This window comes from Pristis pectinata, chromosome 30, assembly GCF_009764475.1.
Source record: "Pristis pectinata isolate sPriPec2 chromosome 30, sPriPec2.1.pri, whole genome shotgun sequence".
Classification (NCBI taxonomy): domain Eukaryota; kingdom Metazoa; phylum Chordata; class Chondrichthyes; order Rhinopristiformes; family Pristidae; genus Pristis; species Pristis pectinata.
The window spans coordinates 14,561,383-14,580,742 of record NC_067434.1 but is presented as its reverse complement, the minus strand read 5'-3'; the positions used below and the strand labels follow the sequence as shown (position 1 = coordinate 14,580,742).

At 43.6% G+C, this 19,360-nt stretch overlaps 2 protein-coding genes across 2 annotated transcripts in view; one reads left to right on the top strand and one right to left on the bottom strand.

Annotated features, from left to right (window-relative positions):
- Positions 1-1,111: 1,111 nt before the first annotated feature.
- pcbd1 (pterin-4 alpha-carbinolamine dehydratase/dimerization cofactor of hepatocyte nuclear factor 1 alpha) lies at positions 1,112-8,060 on the top strand. The gene is made up of 4 exons (XM_052041527.1): positions 1,112-1,493; positions 5,604-5,735; positions 5,843-5,923; positions 7,720-8,060. Exons 1-4 carry the CDS (start codon positions 1,491-1,493, stop codon positions 7,813-7,815), a joined length of 312 nt encoding a protein of 103 aa, XP_051897487.1. The 5' UTR covers positions 1,112-1,490; the 3' UTR covers positions 7,816-8,060.
- Positions 8,061-9,762: 1,702 nt separating this feature from the next.
- sgpl1 (sphingosine-1-phosphate lyase 1) overlaps positions 9,763-19,360 on the bottom strand; it is a 75,493-nt gene continuing 65,895 nt past the window's right edge. Inside the window, exons 12-14 of the mRNA XM_052041663.1 lie at positions 16,165-16,311; positions 14,388-14,508; positions 9,763-12,794 (exon numbers count right to left, since the gene is read on the bottom strand). Coding sequence (XP_051897623.1) covers positions 12,651-12,794; positions 14,388-14,508; positions 16,165-16,311 — 412 coding nt within the window. The 3' untranslated portion in view covers positions 9,763-12,650. The remainder of the gene's footprint in view (positions 12,795-14,387; positions 14,509-16,164; positions 16,312-19,360) is intronic.

The following is a 19,360-nucleotide window of genomic DNA, read 5'->3' as shown; positions in this document are numbered from 1 at the left end:
CTTGGACTCACATCCAATCTCTTCTATCCATTGCCCCTGTGTTTGCTCACCCACACTCGACTCATTAAGCAAACACTTTGGTTTTAAAATTCTCAATCTCTGTTTTTGAAATCTCTCCATGGTCTCAGCCCTCCTCCTGGAACCCTCCAGTGTCCACAGCTCCTCCAACCCTGGCCACTCACTCTTCCCCAATTTTAACCTTGGCTTCAGCTGCCAATACTTCAGCTGAAATTCCCTCCATGAACATCTCCACTCATCTTTCCACTGTGACACTTCTTTAAGAAAAACTTACACCTTTAACCACACCCGGTCAATGCAACTACATATTTTATCTGTAGCTGTGACATTTTACTCTGTACTGTTATTGTTTTTACCTGTACTACCTCAATGAACTCTGTACTAACTCAATGTAACTGCACTGTGTAATGAATTGACCTGTACGATCGGTATGCAAGGCAAGTTTTTCACTGTACCTCGGTGCAAGTGACAATAATAAACCAATACTTTTGACCATTGCCCTATTATTATCTTTACAAAGTATCTGGAACATTTTGTTATATTAAAATATACTTTAAATTGAAATTTATTATTACTTAAATATCTGCAGCTCAAAAACCTGGAACTAGGCAGCAGCTTCTACAGGATAATCCTGCCAGAAATTCTGCCTCTAATTCTTACTGTAGCCTTTTTCTTCCAACGCTTCCTCCAAACACACACCCCCAGCCCAAGACATCACTCATATCCAACACTCACCTCTCACTATGAAACACCCTGTTGCATTGAAAGCTGTTGTGTACACATTGCTGGCAGAATGCATTCAAACACAGCCTTATTGTTATAAATTCCTTTTATAATAAAACACCACCAATAATATTTCCAATAAGCACAGAGGTTTGTACACAAGCTTTCAGCATAAACAAGTGAGAACTGTTTAGCAGGAAAAAATGAATAAGTACCCAAATACATAAATTCAATTACAAGGAACATGCTTTACACATAGAGAGAACTTTGTATTGTGGATATTATGATGCAGTCATTGGATAGAGACCTGCCCCTCTACAGCACTGCAAGGACCCAACTTTAGGTGTCCTTTAATACTGCTTAGAAGCAAAATCTCTTTCGCAAACAACTAGACTGCAACCATTTTAAGCATAATTGGAGTATAATAATAACATGGGCAGTTTTGCTTCCTACGGATCATGCATATAAATCTTTGAAGGGTGTATTTGTTCCCCCGACCCTGTCTCCCTCTCCCTCCCCCTGTGCCCTCTCTCCACCTCCCTCCGCCTGTGCCCTCTCTCTGTTGACGGTGTTGCTTTACCTGTTCTGCATTAGTACTGGCCTTCCCAGCCGCCACCCTGCAGGTCCTGGGTTAGTGACCGTGCTTGCAAGCGGCCGTCCAGCTGTCAGCTCGGCATTCTGAACCCAGGTTCGCTTTGAAATCCCCGGGGCAGCCCAGCGCAAGCGGCTCACCCACACCGCGCTTGCAAATGGTAAGCAATTAACACCTCGCTGGTTTGCTTCGGGGTTGTAGTTGGGTGCGGGCGCGGAATCATTAACAGCTTTCAGATCGTCAAACGTGGAAGAGGCGTCAAAGCTGCAAAAACAAATTACTGGAAAAATGAAATCTGAACAGAAAGCAGACCAAATTATTCAAAGAAACGTACAATCTAGTTCTTTGTGTGAAATTGCATTGGCATTAAACAATGCTTTTTGTTAAATTGGGACAGTTTTCAGATGTGCTGACTGACAGCTGATTGTGAAAATCAATCCGAGCTGATGTCAGCTTTATCCCTTCATGGATTCCAGTTTGGAAAATTCAGTTTGACAAAAATGAAATGTTTGTGCTGGAAGTGGGTGTGCGGATCAAAGGTTTATCGTGACTACGTTTCTGCATGATTGCTCCTAGGTACCGGGTAATGTCTGCATGCAATGTAAAACGTGCTTACACTGTTTGCTTTCTTCCTGCCCAGAGAGGTTTGTCAATTCTGCGATGATATCGCAGCGGTTGCTATGATACTTATTGGTTGCGAGCATCATCAGGTTTGCTGTATTTTTGGGGAAAGAAGGCAGTGTTCGAGGGGACGCGCCGAGCCATGTATTTACTCTGAGTCAATGTTTAAATAAGTGGCAAATATTTACGGTCTATGCACAGACTTAATTTTGTGGAGGGGTGGGTGGGTGGGTGGGTGGGGGGGGGGGGGGAAGAGAAGTTTGCAAACAACTAACTGGATTAAATGGCTTTGTTGTGCGGTTAGGGTCGGATAATCGGTTGGCCAGACGCAAACCAAAAAATGAAAATGCTGGAAACACTCAGCAGGTCGGGCAGAATCTGTGGAAAGAGAACCAGAGTTAAAGTTTCGGATTCAAGGGTCCGGAGGTTTTTTTATTACGCAAAGCCAGGGGGAGCTCAGCCCCAAGAGGTTAGAGATACTTGTGTCCTGATGAAAGACCTTGGCTATGACTCTCTCTGGGAATGCTGCCTGTCCCATGGAATTTTCCCCACCTTTGACCCCGATTTCCAGCAAACGTACCATTTTGCTGCCGTGGGGAATCTTGCCCAGGTTTCCTCAAACAGTAAACAACAGACTGCTGGAGGAAAGTGTTTCTCTAACTTTTTAACACCAGTGAACAGTGACCTTCCTCTTCTCCGTGGATTGTCACCAGGTCATGGTGGAGAATCTTGTGCAGTCCTGAGATCCCGAGAGCGATGCAGTCTGGAGCTATGCTGCTGGTAGGGTCACCCATGGCGGTAAGGTCGATGGTGACAAAGAACAATCCAACCAAGACCTCAGCGGTGGAACAGGCGGACGAAGTTACTTTGAACTCAATGGCTGTGAAGGCGGATGAAGGCTGCAACAAATCCATCAGCTCCAATCGTCGTGGTGTCCATGCCATTGGAATCAGTTGGTTGATTTGTGAAGTATCGTGTGGTTTTTGTAGTGCAACATCAAGTACACGTTAAACAAGTACACACACAGGCATCTTTGCTCTGTGCTGAATGCCGAACAATTTTCAGAGCCAAGATTGGACTCATAAGCCACTTAAGAGCCCATAAATAGATCAACAGAATGAAGACCATCATCCTCAACCTCAAAGGATAGCCACGCGACCTTCCTGAACTGACCTCTTTTAAGATCTTGGCCATTTTATCTATTTTCTTGTGCTGTTGGATTTATGCATACACACTTGAAATTAAACACAAGTGCACAGATTAAGTTGAATTTTTTTTTATTATTACATACACTAAATGTTCTTTTCCTCTTGAAAATTAACATAAGAGTTGTACAGCACAGAAACAGGCACACCATGTCTATGACAACCCTTTTGCCCTGCCACACTAATCCTAGTTAGAACTGAGAACATTACAGCACAAGAACAGGCCCTTCAACCCACAATGTTGTGGCTAACTAATTAAGATAACAATACAGAATTAAACTAATCCCATTTGCCCGCTTTACACCATTTCCATCTATGACTTGCCTATTTGTGCCTGTCTAAATGTCTCTTAAACACTGTGATTTTACCTGATTCCACCACCTCCTTTGACATCAATTTCCAGATATCAACCAAACTCTGTAATAAAAAATCTTTCCTCTCAAAATCACCTTTAAAACTCCTTCCCCCCACCTTAAACCTATGCCATCTTGTTTTGATACACCTACCACGGGTAAAAAGACTGAATATCTATCCTATCTGTGCCTCTTGTAATCTTACGTACCTCCATCAGATCACCCTTCAGCCTCCTTCACTCCAGGGAAAACAAGCCCACCCTCTCCAAACTCCCTCCGTAACTAAGGTCCTCCAATCTAGGCAACATCCTGGTGAATCTCCTCTGCGCTTTCCCCACCACAACCACATCCTTCCCATAGTCTCAGAAGAAGCACCTTGGAAGAAATCTATAACATAAAGCTAGCATAGAGATTTCTTTTTAAGATGTAGGCCCCATATCTCTAGGGGAGAGAGAGTGCTTTAATTTTCACACATTCCAGTCCCAAAGCAAATGGCAGAGATCACGACATCATTTGTACAAAAACATAATTAAAGGTGTGACAACAAAGGTCACCCCTCACCTTTTTTTCCCCTCTCTCTGACACACACACATGCAGAGGAGCCTTGCCTAATGCCTCCCTCATTGCTTTTCGTGTAGAAGTACATAGAAATTTCTTCTTCCAGAGGGTGGCAAATCTCTGGGTCTCTCTACCTCAGGGGTGGTGAAGTACTTAAAATGGAGATAGATAAATTTTTGAAAGATTGGGGAATCGAGGGCTGTGAAGAATCTGGCACAGAGGAGGAGAGAAGATGAGGCCTGGGGTAGATTACCCATGATCACATTGAATGGCGAGGCAGGCTTGAGGGGCCAAGTGCTCCTGCTGCTATTTTCTGGTGTTCACAACTCCCCCACCCAGAACCCACAGCCAATCACACTCCGGTCTCCAACTCCCGATCCCAGCGACACACACCTAACCATATTCCCAACCCTCTGCTCCAGTCACACACCTGGTTCATGCTTCCTGAAGAGGCATTCCTGATTCCCGGCTCTGGCTGCACACGTACTCTATGTTCCCAATCCCTGGTTCCAGTCACACTCTTACCCACATTTCCACTGTGCTGCTCCTGCACCTCTGATGAACAGAACACTACAAGCAGAGTCACAGTGAACCGAATTGTAAATTTTGTAAAATTCCCCTCAGAAATCCAAGATGTCTTAATCATTGCTTTCTTTAAAAAAAACTTGTATATTTAGTTTTCTCTAACCTGATATTTCCATGGACCAGCTCTTGTGAACCGTTGTAAAGGATTTTAACCTCCAGCATCCTACAAGAATCACTCTTTTGTGTTCATCCCTTTTTGGAAAGTGGATAAAGCAATTTTTAATGTAGATCTTTCAAAGTCCAGGCCATGAAAATTACTTCATAGTTAGCACTGCACAGCAAGTCCCCAGAAGCTGCAGTATGATAACGACCAGATAATCTGTATTAGGTAGGTTAAGGACAGGGAATTATTCCTGGTGTCTGGGTCATACTCATTTCTACAGTCGTGACATCCTAGTGTATCGGAAGAGAGTGTCATTCAGGTTCTGATTCTGTTCCTTCAGTGTTTGTAAAATATAATATTGCAATGTGATAAACTTGTGCAGTGATCTGTGCTCTGCCCCCACAGCCAACTTTGAATGTATCTTCTCTGTTCTGTAGCAGAACACTCACTGGCTACTAAAGTCAGCATATTCAGTGATTGACGGTCTCCTTCAGTCAGAAGGTCTGACATCAAGTCCCTCGAACAAATTAGACACAGACACCACAATGGGAATGGATGGGAGAGAATTTATATTTCACAAGCTTGGGATGTCCCAAAAACTCCGTCTAGCCAATGAAACACAACAGATTTGGTCACTGCTGCAAATATGTGGATGGGCATTGCAAGATCCCACAAGCACCAATGAGATAAATAACAAACTTAATGGATTGAGATGATGTTGGCCAGGCAATAAATAAGGGTCAGGACATGGGGCTACCCTGTGGTTTGCCTGTGTAAGCACAGCAGACGGGTAATGTATAATAACTGATCTTACTTGCATCTGATAGCTGCTTTTTGTTTTCTAGGCAGGAAAGGCACACAGACTGAATCCTGAGCAACGTGAACAGCTCCTCCCCAATCTCAGAGCTGTGGGTTGGGCTGAAGTAGAGGGCAGAGATGCAATTTATAAGGAGTTTGTCTTTAAAAACTTTAACCAGGTGACAATTTATCAGTGATTGAATGCACAGTAATATAATGCAAAATGTGAACGTGCTGGGTTTGCAACAAACCTCCAGGTGAATGTTTATCTTTTTTTAAATTAAAGGCTTTTGGTTTCATGACAAGAGTGGCGTTACAAGCAGAGAAAATGGATCATCACCCAGAGTGGTTTAACGTGTATAATAAGGTAGAGATTTCCAGAATACCTCTCACATTTTTAAAAGACATGACTAAGCACTTTACCACTGCTGAAACAGAGGGTTAACACTGTTTGAAATGAAGGGGCTAGTTTACACACAGCAAGCTCCCGTAGACAGCAATGTGACAATGACCAGAACCCATTTCAGGGTTTGAAAGCTAAAAATGCTGGTAACACTCAGCAGGTCAGGCAGCATCCTTGGGGAGAGAAACGGTTTCACTATGATGACCTTTTATCTGGGAAAAGTAAGAAATCGTTTTTTTTTGCAGAGATGGGATGGGAGGGAGGGAGAGAAGAAAAAGAATCTGTGTTGGGGCAGAGACGAGAGAAACCAGATGACAAAGGATGTTGAGAGAGGGTGGTGAAAGAATCTGGAGATGTGAATGAAGGCAGAAAATAGTGCTGGAACTGAGAGATTCTGAAATAAAAGGGAATACTGGAAATACTCATGTCAGGCAGCATCTACAGAGAGAGAAAAATAGAGTTAATATTACAGGTTGATGACCTTTCATCATAACTGACCATTGCTGACACGAACAGGAAAGGCTGGTTATCTAAAATTATTAAACTTAGTAGCGCGTCCAGGGGGCTGCATCGTGCCTAGATAGAAGATGAGATGACGTTCCTTGAGTTTGTTGGAACAGTGTGGAGGCAGTCAGATGATAAAACGACATCCTATTCCCACCTCAATCTTTGGCCTCTTGCATTCTTCCAATGCAAGCTTAAGAAACAACACCTGCAATCTTTTGCTTTTAGATTATTGTTTCAGTGATGACAATGTAGGGGATAAACGTTGACCCAGGACACCAGCAGAACATCTTTGATCTTCTGTTAGATTGGCCATGCTTCACTGGAAAGCAAATAGAGCTTCAACTTAACAGATCATGCAAAATATTGGCACCCCTGACTGTGTAGCACTCCCTCAGTCCTGCACTGGTGACAACCAAGATTTTGCCTGGACTGGGATTCAAACCCATGACCTTCTGACTCAAGGCAAGTGTGGGATCAACTGCACCACAATTATACACAACTACCTCTGAACACCTGGTGCCCATGGTTATGGGTGCTCCAGTTTCATAGAACCATACAGCACAAAACAGGCCCTTCGTATCCTCTCGTATCACAAAGATGTGTGGGTTTGTAGATTGGCTGCTGTAAATTTCCCCTGGTGTGTAGGTGAGTGGTAGAATCTGGTGGAAGCTGATGAGACTGTGGGGAAAATAATTTTAAATAATCAATATAGGTTTAGTGTAGATGGTTCCTTAAGAACATAGAACACTACAGCACAGTACAGGCCCTTCAGCCCACAATGTTGTGCCGACATTTTATCCTGCTCTAAGATCTATCTAACCCTTCCCTCCCACATAGCCCCCTATTTTTCTATCATTCATGTGTCCATCCTTGATGGTCAGTGTGGATTCAATGGGCCAAAGAGCCTGTTTCCATGCTGTATGTCTCTGACGCTAGTTTTGTATTTTGTTACATCAATAAATCTACACAATGGCAAGTTGTTTTTGTAGGGCATGTAATCTTCACTGTGGTAGACATTGTATCACTTTTATACCAGTGTCTGTCAGGAGTCCCAAGTCACATTGGATACAACCCACTCGATGTGTCATTAGGCACGTGGCAGTTCACGCCCTGTCCAATTTTCCTCAGCACCAACTTACATAACTTAAAAGAGAATTCAACCCATGTTTTCATTTCATGCCCGTGCCGTGGAACACAATCAGGAAACCAAAAGGAAGACAACCATATCATTTGGAACCTTGTTTTCTTTGCAGGTCCACATAACTTTAAGCACGCATGAATGTGGTGGGCTCTCTGAGCGAGACATTAAACTGGCTACCTTCACGGAAGAAGCCACAGTTGCTCAATGACATTCAAGGACGGCACCAGTTGATGGTACCAAATCAACCAGTGCACCAGATGGGATTTAGCTCAATACAATTTGAGTTTCATCAACACATTTCAAGAGTATGGTGGCTTTTGTTTTTGAAAATTATCACCTATTAATGTAGTCAAAGTGTATACAATTATGACTAAACAGAGAGCTGCTTTACATGTGGCAGTATTAATGTACTACATGAGGAAATGTGCCTTGTATCAATAAAATCATTGGTTTCATTCATGCAAGATAAATACTTGGAGTGCAAACACACAAAGCAGATTTGGTATAACAATTCTGCAGGTTGCACAGTGCTTCAAATCTAAAATAGGATTATCAATTCCCCTTGAAATGAACAGCATTCTGTTATTTGCTGTGCTAGAAGAGTGGGCAGCGATTGGTCCCAGCTCTGGTCAATTGATCTTTGATGCCAGGGTTTAAAATTGTAGAGAATAACAGCAGATTTACCTGACGTTAAAAGCCATACAGCACGGAAACAGGCCTTTGGCCCTCAGGTACCTCATCCCATTGTCCAACAGTCAGCCTGTAGCCTTCTCTGCCTTGGCATTTCATCTAAATGTTAAATATTGAGGGAGTACCTGCTTCCATCACCCCCTCAGGCAGTGTTACAGATTTTAGTCACCCCATGTGTGAAAAATTTTCTTCTAAAAACCTTCCAAATCTCCCATCCTTTAACTTAAACCTATGCGCTCTAGTTATGGACACCATTGCTAAAGGGAGAATATTTCTCACTATCTAACCTATCTATGCCTCTGATAATTTTGACCTCAGTCAAGTTCCCCCCTTGTCCTTCTCCACTAAAGAAAAAAGGCCTAGCCTATCCAGACTCTCCTCATAACCAAAATGCCCCATCCCAGGCAGCATACTGGTGAATCGCCATCGCGTTCTCCTCCAATGCAATCACATCCTACCTCTGGTGTGACAACAGAACTGCACACGGTGCCCCAGCGGTGGCTTAACCAAAGTTTCACCTTAAACGCCTACCCCCCACCCCCAACTCTTATATTTTATGCCCAGGCTAATATCCCATATGCCTTCTTAACCACCTCATCAACCTTTGTTGCTGCCTTCAGAGACTCTCAGGCATACACACCAAGGTCCCTCTGCAACTCAGTACTTCCTAGTGTCCGACTATTCACTGTGTATATCCTTGCCTTATTAGTCCTATTGAGTTTATTTGGGTTTTTCCTTTTGGAATCGGTTGAATCGTGATGCCAGCCTACAAGTTCAATGGCATTTGAACTCAACGCTCTGGAGTGATAAGCCCAGGTTATTCCCCCAACCCCAGTTCTATTACAAATCATTGATTAAATGGCACTACTTAGGCACACTACACTTGCAGCAGGTATCATATGCAAGAAACCTGGACTGTGGTAGCAAATGACCAAAGTGTAGTCTAAAAGCCCTTAACATTGAGGGATTGCACTCCATTACATTGATTGACTGCAATGCTTGTCAGAAAGTTTGACATTTAGTTGCGTAAATAATTTTTATCAGGAGCATGATCCCAACCAATGCAACTTCAAGACCCATTAGTGCCCAGTTTCCCAAGCACACCCAACTCTATTCTGCAGTGTTCCAGTTCAAAGAACTGATTGTAGGTTCAAATCCCAGTCAGAAAAATTGAAGCATAGGCCAAGTTCACGATCGAGACAGCTCACCAACATTGGCACTGATCAGACTACAAGGCTGGCCTGTGAAATAAGTGCAGGTTGCAGTTTTCGGAATTCAACATAGAAATAAAATAATGCAGATGCCAGAAAACTGACATGGAAATAGTTAATAGACCAGGCAGCATCTTTGGAGACAGAAACAGATCAATTTGATGTTGAACAGCTTTTGAGGAGGGAGATTTGGGGAAAAGAGTGGGGACAAAACACAAGAGGGAACGGGTAAATGGTGGAAAAGACAAACTGCGCAGTTTCAACAAATTAAGTTTATTACCAAATATCAATTACAAACTCGTTAATACATATTACACCAAATTAATTTGGATAATTTTCTGAAAGTAATACAGAGGTGCAGGCTTTGCACAGCTGCATACAAACTAGCTGCTGGAATTGCCCCCTCCGGTTATTACAAACATCACAATACACACAAGTTCGATGTGGTCCAACTTGTAGCAAATTGACATTAAAATAGGTGATCCTCAGTAACCTTCTGGTAAGAATTCCCCAGCAGAGTTGTGTGATGTGTTGGGCAGAGACCAGTGCCACACACAAATAAAGGAGCCACGCACCATGCATCACTGATCTCCTGTTGACTGGACTGAAATGTGGGACAAGTTTATAGGGAAACAAGGGAGAGGGGGAAGCCTCTTCTCATCACATCAATGTGCAAAAGTGTCTCCCTGCTGTTGAAACATGTAAGCGGAGTAAAGCCAAGAGAACACCAACAAAAAATTTGGTTCAGTTCATGAAATCTTGCAGTAACTTCCAGCTGTGTGCTGCAGGGCTGCAGCCTAACAGGAACCCAACATCTAGTCAGAGTTTGGAACTATTGGCCATGCTGTCCCACAGAACACTTCTGGTTTGCACCAGGAAAACTGCAAGTCAATGGAATGGGTTTACAAACTGTTAAAGGCTAAAACGTGAGTGTGTTGGATATGGCTTATAGGGAATGTAGATAACAGTTCATATCACACAACTAAGGCTCTCCTATCAAAAAGGTCAGAAAACATTGCAGAAATTCTCTCTTGGAAATACATGATAAGTTTTTAAAGATAGTACGAGATGCAGCCCATACACACTAGAAGGAACCAGAGGGACACTGGTTTGAACCTACTTGGAGCCACGGATCGGTGGGGAACAAGTGGTGCACCTTCCATTAACTGCTGTGGTCCATGCTTCCACAGGAACTTTGTGCAACATCTGCTTGGACCCAGTGAAGCTCGCTGTGTGGGGAAATACACTAAGGTCACAGAGTGGTGCACAGTGTATGTGCTTTGCCCAGTGGGACACTAGTTTATAGCCTGACATTGCCAGCATGTCACAGTTGAAATTAGGGAAGAGTGGGGGGGGGAGGGGGGGTGGTTTCTTGGAGCTCATCTCCTTCAAGTTTCCATATTCAAGTCCGCTGCATCAGGGGTCTAACCGCACGACCAATAACGTGCAAGGACGGGAATAATTAAAGGACGCGAGTTTCACTGGCAGATGACTTTGGGGAGTGTGCACTAGAACATCTTTGTTAAAGATTACTACTGCAGAGCAGATTTTGCTGTTGTATGTACCAGGAGAAATAGGGATAATGTTCAAGAATTAGTAAAAAAAAAATCAAGCTTGTTTTTGAAGATAGCATTAAAGTACCGTTAAAATCTATTATTCACAAGTGCTCCCTGATAAAGCGTGCACTGGCGCGCAGTTTGGAGACAGTAAAGTCACAGTCTGAGCACTTGCTACAGTAAGTACAGCATTTCAAGGCATCAGTAAAAGGTCTCAAGTGATTTTCGGCTCTGCCACAGTAATGAAGCAACAAAAGAATCCAAAAACACTGACACAAATGCGATTCAATGAAACACAGACTCTATGACACACACTGAAGTACTTCAAACCACCAATTCCAACAATGGAGAACACTGAAAGAAAGACATTCCTACAGTCTCAAAGGAGCGAGTCAGGTGTCATGTTTTTTTTAAAAACAAAAAAAATCACATCCTTTTGTATTTGATCAATTTGAACAATCAGACAAAAAGAATTGCACAGCAATCTTTTTTTCAAAAATGCAGTTTTTAAGGCAGCAGAGAAACCCGTCTCCAATCTATCAGTGATTGTAACAGTGGTCTTATTTTGAGTTTAAAACTGTCTGCTGGTTGAGTCTAAAGGCAACATTGTTCATGCAGTTTTTTGGAAACAATGGAACTGTGTTCGAGGTGGTCCATCCTTCTGCATGAAATGGGACAAAACTGTGCAACCAGCGAACTTTCAAACAGTAAGAGTGAGCTGTAATTGTATTTCAAGGCAAACCAGAGCCTCCAGGTTGCTTATCATCTTGGTCATGATTATGAATGATGAAACCTGTAATTAACCCTTGCTATTCCTACCCCCTCCTGTCTACATCAATCACAAGATCATGGTTCCCTCAATAGCTCAGATTCTGCTCTAACATCAAACACAATTCCAACGTGAAAAGGATCAATCAGAGGCTGTCATTCCAGGGTACTGCACAGCTGCTTGGTTATAACTTGTCTTATTCATTTGGGCAACTACCTGTCTCTAGGAGAGCAACTAACATTCATCACTCCCTCTGGTAAAGGACATCTCTCCCTGTCACTCCCAGCGCTAACCTGTTAATGCAGGTTTGCCTTAAGAGTTACCTAGAAGTGACTAAACACAAGATTTGCTCCTTTGAGAAAAAGTCTACCAAGACATTTCATGTAAATGGAAAGAAAGTTTAGAAAGGCATCAAGGTGAATTGCCACTTCCCTCAAATCCTCGGCAAATCAGTCACCAAGTGAAACCAATGCTCAAACATCCTCCTCAAAAATCTGTGAATTCCCTTTTGTTTTTAAAACAACAAAAATCAATTTCACATTTGAATACTATGCTGCTCACAGGCCAAGGTGATTATTTTGGGTATAACATTTTAAAAAGGTACAAAGTCAAGGCTTTTGGGCTTCAGAAGTGGCAAATAATAAAAAAAACAGAAAAGAGAATCAACCCCACCTTATCCAATTGCATCTTCCCAGATTTCTATCTGCCTGCAAAAAGCAAGGAAGAGAATTTGGTTCTGGACACCTCAGACATCTTCTAAAACTTTCTCTTGCCACCGAATCCATGATTTCTTTTCAAAAAAGTTACTTTGTGCCGTTCAATGCTGCGTCGAGTCTCCATTCATGTGGCTTTTCTCATTGCTGGGAAGCTCGGTGCTGTAGAGGCAGTCGAGGAATCCGTGCGATATTTCCGTCACCAGAGAGCGATCAGGAATCGACTGTGCCATCCCATAGATAGCACCCTGCAGAGGGAGTTGAGTGGAAGTAACTTTAGGTCATGATGGGGTGTCCTACAACAAACTGAGATGATTCTACAGCAAAAGTCAAAATAACTAATGGACTACACGCAAAACAAAAAGTATCTTCATAGTCATCAAACATCCCAAGATGCTTCACTGAAGCGCTGTCCACAAAATTCAACGTTGGGCCATAAGGGGAACTATTGGGGCAGATCTTCTGCTGCCTCAAGATCACTGGTACTTGTACCCTAATGCTCAAACATTCTCCCAGTGTAACCCAAGCAGTCTTCCACTGGCAGACTGACTCCCAGTTCATCAACCAGCCCCAGGCCCAGGTTCTCCCACTGTAAGTGTGCGCTGCACTGATATTGACTCCTGGTAAGGCTCCATCCCTGGGATCACCAGTTACCAAAAAGCTTTCACAGTGAAAATTCATGTATGGTTTCGATGTCTCAAACATTCAAAAGTCATTCAGATCCTACTAAGATCTAAAAGCAATTAAAATCACTTAATGTAAATAGTTAAATCAAACCAAACCTCTAATTTCCTTTCTCCTGGCATCTTGATGGCTCTCAATCCATTTGCTGGGGGCACTGTACTTGAGGCAGGGTAACCTGGGATAGGTTCAGTAGGTGGTTTTCCTAGTACGTGGACTCCCCCACCAATACAGTGCAGGTGTGCCAAGGCTGGCCCTCTGCTGAGCTACCGTCTCACCCAGAAATAGCCTATCGGTGGGTTTGCCAGCCAACAGACACACACGGATCTCAGAGCATGATCAGCCCCAATAGGATGGAGAGGAGGTAGTTTGACGAAGAGGTAGGTTGTAGCAGTTAACATAACGCTATTACAGCGCCAGCGACCCGGGTTCAATTCCTGCTGCTGTCTGTAAGGAGTTTGTACGTTCTCCCCGTGTCTGCGTGGGTTTCCTCCAGGTGCTCCGGTTTCCTCCCACATTCCAAAGATGTACGGTTCAAAATAATCACCAAAATAGTAAGATGTAGGGAAGGAATCCCACAATTCGGGGTTTTGGCAGCTGAAAAGAGACACTGACATACTGGAGGAGCACAAATACATTCAGAAAGCAGGAGGGGTGAACCCACTGAAGGAGGGGGAACAAAGATGTGAAAATAAGGGGGAGTTTTGCAAGTGTGGCACTTAACTGGGAGTCAATGCAGGTTGGCAAGAACAAGGGTGAATAAGCCAGTGGGAGTTAGGACAAAAGCAGAAGAGTCTGACAATGTTCACTGAGCTCTGCAAACACACTTCCATATCCTGCAGCGTTCCCCATGTTGCATGAATTCTCATAGGATCCGCTTGGCTTGGGAGTCCTGTGGCAATTGTTCCCGGTTAGGTCCGCAATCTGGGCACGGACAAAGTGCGCAGCAGTTTAAAACACCGCACGTGTGAGATTGCCCACACAACTATAATAGGCTCAAGTGTCCTCAGTCTTTTGCATCTTTCCATCAAACCTTGCAACCAAGCGAAGTTTTTCCCACATTGTCAAAGGCATGAGTAGCAGTGCGCGTTGTTGATTAAACTCAGAGTGTAGCCAGACATCCTTGCGCACAACACCCCTGCCCCCGCTCCCCAACTCACCCGGCCTGTCGTCTTCTCAGCAGGGTTTTTCATTATTTCAGCCACACTCTGACGAACATCCTCCACAAACTGCTCAGCCACACCGCTCCTGGTGTGCAGAAGCGTCACACATATGTGAATGCTGCAAAGGAGCAGGTAACTAGCGTTAGCACAACTGTGGATGCTCAGTGTTCCATTGGGGCTTCCTGCAGATGCTAGACAGGCAGATAGCTCATAGGAATACTCCTAGTCTGGTATGAACTGTTAAAACCAGAGAATTTGGGAAGACTTGCATCTCTATTGGACTTTGTACTTTATAAATGTCCTAAACTGTTGTATCACCAATGAAGAGATTTTAAAATGCAGTCACTGTTGAAATATAGTCGATTTCCATGTAGCAAGATTCCATAAACATCAATATGATAATGACTAGTTCACCCATTTGTAGCAACACTGGTCAAGGGTTAAATGTTATCCAGGAAACTGCCCTACTCCTCTTCAAAACTGTGTCATGGGACCTTTCACATCCCACTGAGAGCACACAGAACATTGTTTTATAAGATATTTTTATTAGTCACATGTACATCGAAACACACAGTGAAATACATCTTTTGTGTAGAGTGTTCTGGGGGCAGCCCGCAAGTGTCACCACGCTTCCAGCGCCAACATAGCATGCCCACAACTTCCTAACCCGTACGTCTTTGGAGTGTGGGAGGAAACCGGAGCACCCGGAGGAAACCCACACAGCCACAGGGAGAACGTACAAACTCCTTACAGACAGCGGCGGGAAGCGAACTCAGGTCGCTGGCGCTGTAATAGCGTTACGCTAACCGCCACACTACCGTGCAAGACAGTAGCTCCGACAGTGCCGTACTTTATTCTGCATTATCAGCCTAAGTTTCTGAAAAATCAGAGTTTGTCCAACTTCTTTCCCTAAAGGATCCAAATTAAAAAAATATATACAAAATTATCCCAGATTCAGGCAAGAATCAAAAGGGTGGTAGGAACTTGGAACTCTCTTCTGTGAGAGGCAATTGATATTCGGTTAATTGTTATGCTTAAATCCGATATCAATAGATTTTCATTCATCACATATTAAGATATAACCAGGAAATGAGTGTAGCAGTTAGCATAATGCAATTAGAGCGCCAGCGACCAGAGTTTGATTCCGGCTGCTGTCTGTAAGGAGTTTGTACGTTCTCCCCGTGTCTGCGTGGGTTTCCTCCGGGTGCTCCGGTTTCCTCCCACATTCCAAAGACGTGCAGGTTAGGAAGTTGCGGGCATGCTATGTTGGCGCCGGAAATGTGGCGATACTTACAGGCTGCCCCCAGAACACTCTACACAAAAGATGCATTTCACTGTGCGTTTCGATGTACATGTGACTAATAAACATATCTTATAAATTTACACCATGACCTCACCGATTAGCACAACTGGTTTAGGGAGCTGAATGGTCAAGTTAATTCCCAAGTTATTTAAAGCTTACTATCATCGATTATCTCATTGAAGGAATCACTGCAAGTGTACAGCAAATTATAAATGCAACTTACAGAATGAGCACCCATGGACCCTTCACTATTTTGATCCACCCAGCTCTGAACTTCATTCCAAATAGACGTGACAAGCAATGGTGAACAGGTTATACAAATGTACTGTGCAGATTAGGCAAGAACACTTTCTCCAGTCAACCTACTCGCCCTCCACAAAATAACTCTGAGAGAGCATCAGCGTTGGTGGAGAACCTACAGAGAGAGAGTCACAGCAGCAAGGTTGAGTGCACACAAGCAGAGTCACGTACCTGGAAGGGAACTGCAAGGTGTTGAGATTCCACCCTTTGGACGTCATTGCATTTGATAATCGGAATATATCAAAAGTGTCCGAGCCAATGGCCACAACAGATACTTCAGGCTTTCCAAAGATGAAGATTTCCTTTATTTTCTTTAACCTTCAAAAGAAAGAATAATTTAGTACATTGGGAGCAAAAAGAAAACTGCTGTATTTTGTACTCGTACTCAGTTCCTTAAACCGCTGCATCACAGTACCAGAGACCTGGGTTTAATCCTGATCTCTGGTGCTGTTTGTGTGGTGTTTGCAATATTCTCCCTGTAAATGTGTGGGCTTCTCCCGAGTGCTCCAGCTTCCTCCCACATCCCAAAGACGCACTAGTGTGTAGCTTGATTGGCCGCTGTAAATTGTGCCCAGTGTGTAGGGGAGTGGTGCAATATGCATGGAGTTGAATTTGGGGAGACTGATAAATGGGATGGTTGATGGTCAGCAGGGACTTGATGGGCTGAAGGGCCTGTTTCCATACTGTATCTCTCTACTACACCATAAGAGAGGTCACGGAAATGCTGATGTGGCAGTGAATGGGGGGGGGGGGGGGGGTGGTGGTGAGGAGGTGGAAGGAGGGGAGAATATCCCACAGCATTGTGGAACCAGGGTGGTTCTTTGTAGAAAAAGAGATCAGGATGAAGAAACAGATAAATGAACGCAACAGAGGAGGCTGCAGAAGGTTCTGCTGAAATGTTTGGGTCACTGACAAAGGCTTTTGGATGGGAGGGTGGTGTTGGGAAAAAGACTTACATTTGTATCGCAACGTCAGGATGTTTTGAAATGCAGTCATTGCCAAAATATAGCAATCAATTTGCACACTGCAAGCTCCCACAAAAAGTAGTGCAATAACGATCAGATAACCTGATCCTTCAATCATGTTGATTGAGGAATTATTGGCCAACAGACCAAGGAGCTTTTACTTTCATCTGAGATAGCAAACTCTCAGCACAAGGCCCCACATGACACTCAGCACCCAGAAAAGGCAGCATTCCCTTGACTTAAATCGTGGGCTCAAATTTCTGAAATGGGTCTTGGTCCCTCAACCGCGAAACAAGCGCCAAGTGAACTGAGTCACAACTGTCACATAAGACTTGGATCTAACATTTTTGTTTAATTTTTATCATCCGACTGTCACCGAGAGTCCTTGCTAAGCTGAAACATAATCATCAGCTCCCTGTACCTTACTTTACTCTTCAAACTATTACAAAATCTATCCTGGATCCACAACGTCTGAGGTTTTTCTTTTGAAGGCCAAATCTTTTGGTTTTGCAAAACTTCTTGTTTTGTGTCAATGACAGATCTCCAGCACAAGATGGAGCCAGAGGACAGGCATTACTGCCACAAGCAAGTTGACGAACAAGAGTTCACCAGAAAGGCCACAGGTTTTATCCGGAGGCTCCTCACTGCAGAAATCTACAGATCGAGCACAAAACAGAGTCCATACAGTGTCACTGTCAGATCTCCTCCTCAGGTGAATGCCAACGATCTCACTGCAGTATTTCAAAGAAAAGCAGGGGTTTATGTCATGTTTTCTTTGAACATAGGAGACCATTCACCCATCGAGTATATGCTGGATCTTTAAGCATTCCTCTCGGTACCATTCCCAGTTCTCTTTCACATGCGCAAAGACTCCCCTAATTCTTCTGCTGCCCATTTACACGAGGGATAATTTACAGTAGCCCAATTAACCGATCAGTACATCTTCAGGATGTGGACGGAAATCAAAGTGCCTGGGGAAAACCCAACACAGTCACAGAGAGAACATACAAAACTCCATACAGACAGCACCCGAGGCCAGGATTGAACCTGCATGTGAAGCCATGCAACAGCAGCACTAACTACTGCCCGCAGTTGTACCCAACGTTCTAAGAAATACTGATCCCAAGATAAATACCTCAGACACTCTTGAGGCAAGAATGCTGTTGACCGAGCTAGGGTCGGCCTATGCATTGAACTGCCACAACGAGCTACTAAAATGTACTGAGAAACTGAAAAACAATTAAACCAATATCAAAGAAAGTGTGGTGGGGAAAGGGAAGGAGCAGCAATTTTGTATTCTATTTAGTGTAGATCTGTTACAGATGTGTTGGGGGGGGGGGAAACATTATCCTTCCAAACTGTAATCCCTGATGTCACATGACCATCAGTGAAATGAGAAGTAATTCAACTCCAAACATCTGCCACACGGAGGAACATACTTTCATTGCAGTAGGAAGAGCAGCAAAACAATTTTGCTTTAGAAAAAAAGCGATCAGAAACTGGAAAATGTTGGGAGATCTGAGCTGATAAAAATGTACAAAGTTAACCTACAGGTGTAACAAGAAATTTGAAAGGCATTGTTCGTCTTTTTGACAAATAAGCTCTAGTGCAAGAGGAAGAAAATCTTGCTGCAGTTGGACAGGGTTTTGGCAATATCCCATCTGGACAAGTGCACATCCAAGCATGGCTAGATTTGCCTTGGAAACAGTGCAGACTCACAAGGCTGGTTACTGGAATTAGGAAGTTATCTTGTGAGAGCAAATCAAGTAGCAGTGACCTACATGGAGAGTTTAAAAGGATGAACAGAGGTTCACTGAAATATAAACACTGAGAGATTGCCAGGTAGATGCTGAGAGGCCATTTCCTGCAGCTGGAAAGTCCAGAATTAAGGCAAAGTCACAGGATAAGAGTTTAACCATTTCGGGATTTCGACAAGGACAATTTTCTTTCATTGAAGTTCCAAATGTCTACCCCTGATGATTGACATGGAGTCTATTCAAAACCAACATCAGTGGGACTTTAGATGCCCAGGGGGATGTGGAAGTTGGAGCTGGAGAAATGCAAAGGGTCACGATGAACATCCTGGCACAGTAGGTTTGGGCAGCTGAGTAGGCTGTCCCTGCCCCTTCCTACATCCTTATACTCTTGGTCATTACGATCCCTATAGTCCAACTAAACTGTACAGAGCCAGTTTTACTCCATTCTCTCCAAACACTGAATAAGCACAGAACCCCTGGGTGCTCCATATGCTGAGGGCTACCACTGACCAGAAACTGAACTGGAGTAGCCATATACACACAATGTGGCTACAAGAACAGGTCAGAGGCTAGGAATCCTGCAGTGAATAACTCACCTCCTAACTCCCCAAAGCCTGTCCACCATCTACAAGGCTCAAGTCAGGA

Excerpts from the sequence above, each read along its gene's own strand:
- pcbd1 (XM_052041527.1), top strand. Across the intron at positions 5,736-5,842 it reads TCTTTAAAAACTTTAACCAG|GCTTTTGGTTTCATGACAAG; the intron begins GTGACAATTTAT and ends TTTAAATTAAAG. Across the intron at positions 5,924-7,719 it reads GGTTTAACGTGTATAATAAG|GTCCACATAACTTTAAGCAC; the intron begins GTAGAGATTTCC and ends TTTTCTTTGCAG.